Raw genomic sequence first — 13,081 nt, 5'->3', positions numbered from 1 at the left:
CAGATTCTGACGTTTCTGTAGCGGCCCTGTATTTATCGTCATCACTTCCTTATCGCTTTTTCTACTTACCTGAGAGCGCGAGCCGCACAAGTTCCCGCCTCTCTCGCGCCCGTCCACGCCTCCCATTGGCCCCCCGGGGGAGTGACGTCAGGGCCGCCCCTGCAGTGTGAATGAATCAAGCGGTTTGTGTGACACACAGCGAAAGAACGCACGAGCCCGAACTCACGCGCGAGCGCCCGACTATTTCACGAGGATAACCACAGGAGCGAGGACTGTAAAAGGACACTATCTGGGGAGAACGATTATTTAATGCACCTCTGAGATTCTCAGACCTCCGCGAGCGTGTGCATGTGCGCGTTTTATCAGACTGGATGAAAATGATGCAAAGTGCGGCTGTGTTGCCCGGCGAGAGCGCGGTGAAGGGTCTGCCGGACATCCTCGGAGTGCCACTGCAACGTAAGGGATTTTGCTTCTGCTTATATTGATTAGTTAATCAGAGAATTGGCAGGCCTCCTCCGGGCGTCTGCAGGCCACCACTGTGGAATAACATGTAGCTTTTAATTAAACTCCACTGGGGAATCAGAAGTGAGCCACCGGGACTAACTGGGTGGTACAATTAAATCTGACGACTTTTAAGTGTAAATAGCTTTAATTTAATCATAAATTCTCATTTAACCTCGAGCATTAGATCCCAAATATTATTTTATGATGATAGCTGATATAAACGTTCTTCTTGAATCTGTTCATAACTGAGCTCTGTAACGCTTAAAAATGTGTCTTGTGTAAATGCAATGCTTTATAATTTTACAATACAATAGAAAAATTAAACCCAGCCTGATTGCATATTGGTCAGACAAATTTTAGATCGAACAGAATATATATATATATATATATTGCAACTCTTAATAAGTTGTTGTGGTTGGGGACAGCGGTCCAAAAGCTGCAAGAAACGATACAATGAGACGGATTGAAAAATCATTTAAGCCGATTTCTCTATAATGCAGAGGTTAAATGGAGCAGAGTGCATTTCATGTTATTTGTTTAAATAAAAGATTCAGTACATGAACATTCTATATTAAAAATGACATTTCATATTATCTTCGCGTCTGGTCTTTATCAGTCGCAAATTAATCTGTGTTAGGCCTATATAATCTGATCTAACAATCAAGATGGAGTTTGAATTGGATAAATTGCTGACCTAATTATTCACAGGCGAGCTTCAGAAATGTACAGATGGACCTCATCTTGTTTTATGCAATTATGGTAAAGAAGAGAACGCATCATTTTAGACACTAGATCCGTGCGTAATAAAATAGCCTAATAATGGGCATTTAACTGAGTGAACACAGAAGAAAATGCTGGAAAACGAACCACTTTTTTTTTTTTTTTTTTTTTTTTTGGCCAAAAGAATGGCCAAAGGTTAAGTGTGCGATATATAGGTCTGTCAGTGCAGGCGAATGCCTAATTTCATTAAATGATAGAAGATTAAAAGATACTGCTACTCAGCCTCCCTTGGCGAATAAATGATGGATTAAGTGAGGATTATTTTAAGAATAATCTGTTCTTGCGGTATGGATCTAAATATTATTCTAATGAACAGGGTGCTTTTAAAACAACATATGGGTAATTAAAACAGAAAACAGAAGCCTGCAAGAAAACGAGATTTAAAAGAGAATGCATTGAATGAAAAAAAAATTAAACCAGTAATATCAGAGGAAACGAGTGAGTTAACTGGAATATTTCAGATGCACACGTTGATGTTAAAGAAAGGCCTGCCATGGGCAGCCATCTTTTAATTGAATGGCTAGTCAAATACATCCTTGGAGTAAATGAGCGTTAAAAGCTGAAGGCGGGTGAGTGAGTGAAGCGGCGCCGGGCGGGAGCTGTTCCTTCAGCACCACACGAGGCTTTACTCGCTCCGAACATTCCTACAGAACATTCATGGAAAAATGCTACAGTAAAAACTGAAAATGACCTTACCAGAAACGATCAAATATTTTGTTTACAAAATACAATAGGCCTAGTACTGTAAAATATAGTAAAACCTAAAGTTAAAGTATTGTAATTTACAGTGGGAAAAAATAGCCTGTATATTTAACAATGCATTACACTGTTTTGGAAAAATATTGTGTCAAGTAAAAAGTAGGCATGACGACTGTTAATTTATGGGAAATGGGACTTCTTGGAATTTCCTACATATCCTACGCAAACTATCACATTTGTTTGTATTTTATTTAAAAAGTAATGTTTTTTTAAATGTTACTATTTACTTGTTATGTTATTTAGTTAACGTTTACGGCATTATTTTAGTGTCGTGCGTTACTGATGGTGTTTTCTGTGTATGTGTGTAACACTGTTCTCTGTCAGTGTGACATTATTGGCTACGGTTGCTGTAGAGGTCGATTTTGATGAACTTTGAGACATTTGTCGTGGGTTTAAATGACATAAAGCATTCACGTGATTACGCATTTAAGCACCTGCATGCTGAGATCAAAATTCTTTAATTGATATTATTAAAACTACTATCCTCTTGCGTCGTAATATCAGAATATCCTGCCTTGTTGAATCCATTTCAACAGCACGTGTGAGAACTTGCCGACAGAAGGAATAGAGCATCAAAGGTCAAATATCGATATGAAATGTCATGATATTGTGATTTGAAGAAATGAAACCGAGTATTGTTTGAACGAACGGATTTTCTCTAGCCTACTTTACCAAATAAGATCAGCTGCATTTATTCATTTATACTTTTATGTCCTGTTTGGTTTGAAATGTCAGTGTTTTGTGTTTGTTTTGTTCGATCACTTGTTCTTGAGCATCAGTAATTGAAGTGACAGACTCTCTCTGTTAAAGAATCAATGAAGCAGTTATATGATTTCAATCTCAATGTCCTCATGTCCTCGGCCGTTTTCTTCAGAGATATTGATTATTTACCAACAAATGGACATCTTTCCTCGCCTGTCCACCATTTACCGGTCCCATAGGTTGTCTCGTGGAATGTTCTCTAAATTTGCTGCCACAATGATCTCCAACGTAGTATGTTAATCACTTATAGGGCTAATATATATATATATATATATATATATATATATATATATATATATATATATATATATATATATATATATATATATATATATATATATATATATATTAACTAGTTATTAATATTAACTAGTATTTGTTTAATCAATTTATTTAGGCTTCAAGTCGTATTTATTATAGCAATTCCATTAGAATTATTTTTAGAAGTAGCCTATAGCTTATTAGCCTATATAGGTTATTATTGTAATTTTCAACGCGTTTTTATTGATTTGTACGTGTATGTTCAAAAATAGTAAATATTAATTACATTTTTAAAAATCAATAGGTTTTAACAGTATTTTCCCCACCATGTTATTATTTTATATTATTTTTCACAAAAGAAGGTTATAATTTTCTTAATAATGCAATCGAACAAGGTATATGCTTGGTGTCAAAACGACTTGATTTCACATAGATCTACCAATTCTAAATCTTTTTTTTATGTCACTTCATATAATAACTTCAATTATTACGATCATTATTATATATCATCATATATAGATCATTACAGATCAGTTGCGTTTTTAATTATATGAATATACATAAAGTATGAACCATATTCACGTCATTTCTACTTATTTGAAAGTGCAATAACTAACGACCTTTCCACCATTATATAATGTAAGCATGTTTTTTAATGACTTAAAATTAAACTTTTTTTAAATTACCATTAAGTGTTACCCTTTTTTTTATTTTATTTTTTATTTTTTTTATAGTGTTAAAAAAACGTCAACATTTCTGTATGCATATTTGACCCTCGTGTGTCGTGTGTGTTCCTCCAGAGATCCCCCAGTGCGCAGGCTGCAGTCAACACATCCTGGATAAGTTTATTCTGAAGGTGCTGGATCGTCACTGGCACTCCAAATGCCTCAAGTGCGCCGACTGTCACGCGCTCCTGGCAGACAAGTGTTTCTCTCGCGCTGGGAATGTCTACTGCAAAGAGGATTTCTTTAAGTGAGTCTATCTATCTATCTATCTATCTATCTATTTATCTATCTATCTATCAAAATATGATAAATAGACATCAAATAACCTTACAAATAATAGTCCACCTTTATTTATCCAAGTAATAAATCAGGCCTCTGTACATCATTATATATCATGTGATTATATATGATGAGATATGTTATTTATTTAATTTCTGTTGTTTCAGTCACTATATTGGCTGCATTCATTATCAAGGACTGGAAATGACAGTACCAACTGCTTCAAGTTAGACTGTCGGCCAACAGTTTTGTCATATCTCTTTACATCAGATCCTTTGGTGCAGTTTGGCACTGGTGTGTGTGAGTGTGTGTCGGTGTGCTTCTATGTTCAAGTAAAGGCTGGCACATAGATTCTCTGTCATTGTTAATAAAGTGCTGTGTTTCATTTTTCTTGTGTCAGGTTAGGAAGCACAGTGTGCTGGAACTCAGCTGCAAAGACTGCGTGTTCCCAAATTCAATTCCCAATGCTATATTAGAACTTAAGAAAGCAAGTTAGCATTTTTTACTCTACATCCTCTGTTCCCTTCCTTTTCTTTCCTCTTTTCTTCTGGTTTGCGATTGGATTTCCCCCCCCTTGGCTTTAAGGAAGGAAATTAAGTTTGACTTTTATCCAAAACAGGATCAGTAGTGGCTTTTACCAAATCATGTTTGAGAGGTTTTAATGTCACAGGCTTGAATGAGACCTAAAACGCTAGCAAGACTCAGAGTGGAGGCTAACTTTATTAGCAAGCCCGTGGGGACAAAAGGAGGGATTTTAATGTTAAGACCGGCGTGGTGCTGAGGAGGACGGAGAGGGGGGGATGGAGGAGGAAATGCTGGCGGTTCACAGGCGAGGGGGGCGTGCGGGGGGCGAGCCTTCCCGTTAATGTTGCAAAAACTTCACCTTGGTTAAGTAAAAGGAGGGTTTATTTAGCAGTATTCACACTGTGATTTACAGCCTATTCTGACTCAGTGCTTTATGAGCCGTTCTGTGCGTGTGTTTAAAGTGGCCTCTCTCTCTCTCTCTCTCTCTCTCTCTCTCTCTCTCTCTCCTGTGAATCTCACTGCCTCTGCTACATTGATCAAGACCATTTGTCAACTCCAGGGACATGACCAGCACAAACAAAGATGCTCGCTATAGTATTCTGAGCGTTTGTAACTTTGCAGTTATTACTTATACAAATAGCCACAGTTAAAAAATTGAAGAAGAATACAAGATGTAATGATCCTTACATTATAAAATGTATTTCGGTAACACTTTATAATAAGGTTTCATTTGTCAATATTAGTTACCTATTAGTTAACATGAATGCCAGCATTTAATGATCTCATTAATTCAGCATTTAATAAAATATTTTGGTAACACTTTACAACAAGATTCATTAGTTAACATTAGTTTAGTTAACATGAGCTTAGAATGAACAATACTTCTCCAGCATTTATTAATCTTAGTTAATATTAATTTCAACATTTACTAATACATTGTATTTGTTAACATATGTTAATGCACTGTGAACTAACATGAACACACAATGAACAGCTGTATTGTTTATTAACATTAGCAAAGATTAACTAATACAGTAACAAATGTATTGATCATTGTAAGTTCATGTTAGTTAATACATTAACTAATGTTAACTAATGAACCACATTATAAAATGTTACCAATATTTTTAAAATCAAAAGTTAATGTTTTTTAATTGTTTAGAACTAAGCATATTGTACAAACAAGAGTACATACAGTATAACCAGGATTATATATAAAACATTGCACCTCTTAAACAACTGCATAGTTTATATTGATTTCAAGCTTTAGATATTCTTAAATGCATTTTAATGTCAGTTTTAAATTCTTCAAATACAGGATTTTTTCAAATCAACAATCATTACTTAAAATGACTTAACTGATGCATGCAAATCTATTTTTGTACTTAAAAACAATAATATATAATCATGCCCATTGCTTTTATCTCATCAAAATAGTGTATTCTGAGTTTTGCTTTCCAGTTGGTTTGTTTTCTTTGGGAACCAAATCATAACATCTGTGCAACATTCTTTTTAGGTATTATTTTATAACTAAAAACTAAAGGCACTAATATAACCAAAAACTGCTGGGAAAATTCACAATAAAATATAAACAGGATAGGCATATAGGATTATGGGAAGAGTTTGGTTTGGATGTCACATCACATCTTGAATGGTTAAAAATGACTGAAATTGAGAAATGAGGGTTAATGCACTGTGAACAAACAAAACAATGAACAATTGTATTTTTATGAACTAACATGAACAAAGATAATAAATAATGTAAAACATATACATCTTTGTTAGTTTATGTTAACTAATGTTAACAAATGAGTAGGGGTGTAACAATATATTGTAATACAAAAATGCAACAATATGTATTGTGGATAGTTCACCCAAAATAAAAATTGACAGAGTTTTAGTGTCAGTACTACATTAACTACTATATATAATGTTGAATATAATAATAATAATGCAATGGGGGAATATATGTGGGTCCTAATAAAGCAAAATGTCTTATGTTACCAGTAAAAAGTGGCCTACATTATATCTAGTCAGTGACAGAGTGCAAGCAAGTTTTCGGCTTCAGAATCATGAATATTTTTATTCTGGTGTCACCATTGTCCTGTGCATTGGGTTACCAAGCCTATTCATGTACACATACAATGTAATACCAAATTAGCATTTTAATCAACAGTACCCACTCTCAGAAAAAAGGTACAAAAGCTGTCACTGGGACAGTACCCTTCAAAAGGGTTCTAATATGTACCATTTAGGTACTAATATGTACACTTTTGGAACTAATATGTACACTTTTGGAACTAATATGTACACTTTTGGTACCAATATGTACCTTTGAGGGACCAATATGGACTCTTTAGGTACAAAGGTGTACCTTTTGAAAAGGTACCGCCACAGTGACAGCTTTTGTACCTTTTTTTCTGAGAGTGTAAATTTTTTGTTAACCTTTTATCATATGTCTTGTAATATCGCAATAATATCGTATCGTGAGTTCAGTATCGTGATATGTACCGAATCGTGACATGAGGGGTATCGTTACACCCCTACAAATGAGACTTTATTGTAAAGTGTTGCATTGTGTGTGTACTTTCAGGCGTTTCGGGACAAAATGTGCATCGTGCCAGCAGGGGATTCCCCCGACGCAGGTGGTCCGGAAAGCTCAGGACTTCGTGTACCACCTTCACTGCTTCGCCTGTGTAATGTGCAGCAGACAGCTGGCCACTGGGGACGAGTTCTACCTCATGGAGGACGGGAGGCTCGTGTGCAAGGAGGACTACGAAACAGCCAAACAAAATGGTGAGCTCTTGTCTTCAGATCAGTGTAAATCATGCCTTCTTGAACCATCAGTTGGTCGCTGCTGTTAAAATACATCATTTTTTAAAAATGAATATGCTTGAGTTAAAGGATAAGATGACTATATCAGAATTTCAGAAATACGCTCAGTAAATGATTAACACAATGACAAGATAGATATAGAATAGATAGAAATAAAGTGCTAATCTTTTTAAAAATCATAAATGTTTTAAATGTTTTAAACTAAGCAAGGCAAACCAAATAACACTACAAAACATCACAGAACTGTGACATTATGTCACTTCCTGGAGGACAATTATCATGTGTGACTGTATATACCACAACATTTATTTCCATCAAGAGGAGCATCCATTTTTGGTCAAGATCTTGCATTGACAATGCAAGAGTCCAACACTCTGTAAAGTCTCCTCCAGCACATCCCAAACACTTTCAATGAATTTAAGGTCTGGACTCAGAGATTAAACATGAATCTTAAAATGTATGTATGAGATTACTTTACATACATTTATTTCAAATAAAATAAAAATACAATATTAAATACATAATTCATATACATTATTATAACATGTTATTATTTATATACATGAGTTATGTCCATTACTACAGATCCATCAGAATTGTAGGTAGTTGCTGAACTGGCTATGAACTGGATATGCTTTTATGTGGCTGCGGTATATACAGTATTTTTTGCCTCGGGCTCGGCCGACGTCACAGGGTTGGAAATTGTCTCAATTGGAAATCATTCTGACAGCAAAGTTCAGGAGTGGAGATGGTGTAATTAACTTCTTCTTTTACAATCATAGAGAGACACTGAGAGATCAGAAGAGGCAACAGGATGGTAGTAAGGAGACAAAATCACCATTAACTACAGTCTAGTAGGGTCTCAGTGTCTGGCATATTAAGTCTATCTGTGATCTGACCTCTCATGGATCTGCCTCTGAAAGCCCCTCACGCTGTATTTATGGAGATTTCTGTGGGCTGTTGATTGATTATATTAAGTGATGCAATGCACTTTTACGGTAGGGCCCCAATAACTCGCACTGGCATGCCATTCTCCGTGGAGATTTATTCCCTTTTCCGCCACAGTGTGACAGTTTCAGGGGAGTATCGACTGGCCATGTGTGAGCACTTCCACTCAAAGCATCCCACAAACTCTTCTTTCCCTGTACCCCACAGTAGATGAGCTACTGACGTTTTGCCTGATGATTAACTTCTTTGAGTTCAGCTGTATTCATGTCGATTTCAAAATAATCTTTACACATGTTTTCATTGCGACAATTATTTCAGTGCAGTTTAATGTTGGTTCATTTAGTAAAAATATCAAAATAACAAAAAACATCATATAATTTAGAACTTCTTCTAAACTTCTTCTTTACAGTTTTATTGTTTAATGGATATGTGGATATGGTAAAGACATTTATAATTTTTTCAATAAAAAAGATTTCTATTTGAAATAAATCAAGGAATCCTTAATAAAATGATCACGGTTTACGCAAAAAAAAAAATATTAAGCAGCACAGCTGTTTTCAACATTGATAATAATAATAATAAGAAATGTTTCTTGAGCATCAAATCAGCATATTAGAATGATTTCTGAAGGATCATGTGACTCTGTAGACTGGTATAATGATGCTGAAAAATTGAAATTCAGCTTTGACGTCACAGGGATGTCATTATATATTCAAATAGAAAATAGTTATTTTAAATTGTAATAATATTTCACAATATTAGTTTGTTTTTTGATTAAATAAGTGCAGCTTTGGTAAGCAAAAGAGAGGTTTTTTTTACATTCAAAAAACTTAACCTCAAACTTTTGAACAGTGCTATATATATATATATATATATATATATATATATATATATATATATTATGTGCAATTTTGTCCATGTTAAAATTAGGGGTGTAACAATATATCGTGTCACAATATATCGCAATACAAAAATGCAACAATATGTATCGTGGATAGTGACAGTACGTATCATGGATAGTTCACCTAAAATAAAAATTACCCTGTGAGAAAAAATTTCAGTTTTCAGAGTCAGTACTACATTAAACTACAATATATTATGTTGAATATAATGTATAATAATGGGGGAATATTAGTGGGTCCTGATAATGCCAAATGTCCTACATTATTATAAATATATCTAGCCAGTGACAGAGTGCAAGCATATTCGTCTAAAATAATCCTGTATTTTCAGGTTCAGAATCATGAATATTTTTATTCTGGTGTCACCATTGTCCAAGCCTGTTCATTTACACCCACAATGTTATATCAAATTTAGCATTTAATCAACAGTACATTTTTTCTTAACCTTTTATCATATGTCTGGGAGTATCACAATAATATCGTATCGTGAGTTCAGTATCGTGATTTGTATCGAATCGTGAAATTAGGGTATCGTTACACCCCTAGTTAAAATACTTTCTACTAGAAGTGACACACTTTTAACATATTTTTAAAATTGGTGTGTTACAGATGATTCAGAGACAGGAGCAAAACGTCCACGGACCACCATTACAGCCAAACAGCTGGAGACACTCAAAAGCGCCTACAAGAACTCGCCTAAGCCAGCACGACATGTGCGCGAGCAGCTGTCCTCAGAAACAGGCCTGGACATGAGAGTGGTGCAGGTGAGACCAGGACTCAGGACAACCTTTCAAATAAGGCTTCAAAGTGTGGCTGTCTGAGTCCTGACTGAGGCTTTTTGGTCCACAGGTGTGGTTTCAAAACAGACGAGCAAAAGAGAAACGGCTGAAGAAAGACGCTGGTCGGCACCGCTGGGGTCAGTTCTACAAAAGTGTCAAACGCAACCGAGGGTCCAGCAAGACGGAGAAGGAGAGCTCAGCCGATGACGCAGGACTCAGCGATAGTGAGCTTAGTTTCAGAGGTGAGACTATTTACATCTCCCGTGATGCCTCTTTCTCTTTGTATTCTTTTCAAAAACATTTTTATTTCCCTTCTTAATTCCCCTTTTCCTTTTATTTTTAAAATATGCCACTTGATGGAATATTCAAATGAGGTTTTTGGTTCTGCGACGTGTTTTTTTTATGATTATTTCATTTTTGTCCGCCAGTTTTGAGAACTCATAAAAGTCTCGAGCAGGTTTCAAAGGGAGGCTGTGTTTACGAGAAATGAAAGCAGCGATGCACAAACTCTATAAAATTGGTGAAGCTTTTAGTCAATTAGAGAGGAAGCACACAGGGCCTTTGTTGTTATTGAAAGAACAGAGACTGGATAGCGCTCCTGTGCGTACAGAGAGTAAATCACAAATGCTCACCGCGTCTCAGATACTTCCAGAAGCATGTAATCTCCTTTTTAAATGGGATATTTATGAGGTCTTTCTCATAACTGCAATTCTTCTTCTATGTGTAAGAGTTTCAATACACTACCGTTCAAAAGCTTAGGTTCAGTAAGATGCCTTCATCTTCATCAAATTAGATGAAAAATACTGTAATATTGTGAAACTGTTTTCTATTTTTAATATATTTGGTAACACTTTACAATAAGGATTCATTTGTTTTAATGTATTAACTAACATGAACTAACCAACAATTTGTTAATCATTGTTAACGTTAGTTATATAAACGGTATATAAAATACAGCTGTTCATTGTTGGTCATGTTAGTTCACAGCGCATTAACTAATGTTAACAAATACAGCCTTTGATTTTAATAATTAACTAATGAAACCTTATTGTAAAGTGTTACCATATATTTTAAAATGTAATTTATTCCTATGATGGCAAAGCTGAATGCAGGATTCTTTAAATAGAAAGTTCAGAACAGCAGTTATTTGAAATGGAAATCTTTTGTAACATTATAAATGTCTTTGCTGTCACTTTAGATCAATCTAAAGAGATATTCACCTAAAAATAAAAAATGTGTCATCATTTACTCACCTTCGTGTTGTTCCAAATCTAAATGAGTTTGTTTCTTCTGTTGAACACAAAAGAAGATATATTAAAGAATGTTGTTAACCAGACAGTTGACACCCATTGACTTCCATAGTATTTTTCTACTTCCTACTATGCAAGTCAATGGCTACCATCAACTGTCTGGTTACCAATATTCTTTAAAATATCTTCTTTTGTGTTCAACAGAAGAAAGAAACTCATTCAGGTTTGGAACAACTTTAGGGTACCCTTACTGAATAAAAGTTTTCATTTCTTCTGACCCCAAACTTTTGAATAATATTGAAGGTCTATTTTGCGAGAACAATCTTAAAAGTGATGTTGTGTGCCCTCTCTAACAGAAGACCAGATCCTGTCAGACCTGGGTCACGCCAACAGCTTGTACGGAAGCATCGGAGACGTCTCGAACGGCAACATGCTCAACGGGAGCTTCTCCCTGGAGGGGGGCGGGCAGCCTTACCATGACCTGCGGGCAGGAAGTCCCTACGGCCTGCCACAGTCGCCCTCGTCCATCACTTCCCTCCCTGGCCACACCCCGCTGCTCAACAACTTAGGCTTCAGCATGGACGGCATCATGGGTCAGGGCGGTCAGCCCAATGTAGGTCAAGCTCTGAGAGCAATGGCTGGAGGACCCACCTCTGACCTCTCGACAGGAAGTAGCACGGGCTACCCAGACTTCCCCACCAGCCCTGCCTCATGGCTCGATGAAATGGACCACTCCCAGTTCTGAGGTCAAATGTCAAAATGGAAAGTGCGGTACTACGAACAAAGACGTTTGAAGATTTTATAGACATCTTTCCCAGAACTGTGGCGAAATGTTTATGTGGCAAGGGTGTTTGGCAGGCCTAAAATGGCAGCTACTTCAACCTTGCTGAATGGCGTGCTGATACGAGCAACCCGTCGTGGAATGTCTGCGCTGTATCATAATTTTGTAACTCGTATTTTTTCATCGTTCTCAAAACTGGATTGGACGAGTTCCAGCATGAAATGGCGTGCGGCTGAGAATGGCGTTCAAACCCCAGACCACCCTGGAAAAACAATCACGATCCACCACTTTCTGAGAACAAGAGGGCCCATGCATGTTTCCGAATGAGGAAGAGAACCGCCCACGTTCAAAATGGCGACGCACTTTATGTTCCTCCTCGACTGCACACGGCAGGCTGAATACGGTAAAGAGAGGAGTGCACCGAGCAAGGAGAGATATTTAAACAAGTGGCACAAGTGTATCTTTCCTACTTACAAGGGTTTGGGATTTTAATAGTTGAAACTTTCTAAACGGCTCTACTAGAGGTGGCCCTTCACATTAGGTCTGAAGAATAGATAAAGATTATTTTTTAATAAGGACGAATCCGCATGCACTGCTCTGAATTTTCAAAAAATCTCTGTGTCAATGGTCCCTGTCTGTTCAACACTTTTCCGTTAAATTCAGGCATCCTGGATAAGCAATGAAACAAAACAAGCTGGGTAAAAGTTTAAAATAAAAGTTCATATTTATTTCCGTCACTATTTAATATACAAGGTTGGTATAACCATCAAAATACTTTGTTTTTCCATTGCTATTCTTAGTTATTGCTCCATGAGCAAAAATAAATATATCATACATGCATTAGAATGTAATTTATTTCAGAGCAGATGACAGCAGTGGATTTTTTTTTTTTTTTATCAGAATATGTGATTGGGCCATTACACAGACACAAATATGGCCTGACCAATTATTATCAAGCAAAAAATGTGAAAGGGAAAATTTCTTATTTAAC

The 13,081-nt window shown here is 36.2% G+C and overlaps 1 protein-coding gene across 1 annotated transcript; it reads left to right on the top strand.

Annotated features, from left to right (window-relative positions):
- Positions 1-371: 371 nt before the first annotated feature.
- lhx4 (LIM homeobox 4) lies at positions 372-12,054 on the top strand (the record flags this gene model as incomplete). The annotated part of the gene is made up of 6 exons (XM_081349364.1): positions 372-456; positions 3,867-4,038; positions 7,189-7,391; positions 9,890-10,044; positions 10,130-10,301; positions 11,666-12,054. 6 exons carry the CDS (start codon positions 372-374, stop codon positions 12,052-12,054), a joined length of 1,176 nt encoding a protein of 391 aa, XP_081205490.1.
- Between the last annotated feature and the right edge of the window lie 1,027 nt (positions 12,055-13,081).

Source organism: Scardinius erythrophthalmus, assembly GCF_964197995.2.
Source record: "Scardinius erythrophthalmus genome assembly, chromosome: 20".
NCBI classification, from domain to species: Eukaryota; Metazoa; Chordata; class Actinopteri; order Cypriniformes; family Leuciscidae; genus Scardinius; species Scardinius erythrophthalmus.
This window is presented reverse-complemented; position numbering and strand designations above follow the sequence as displayed.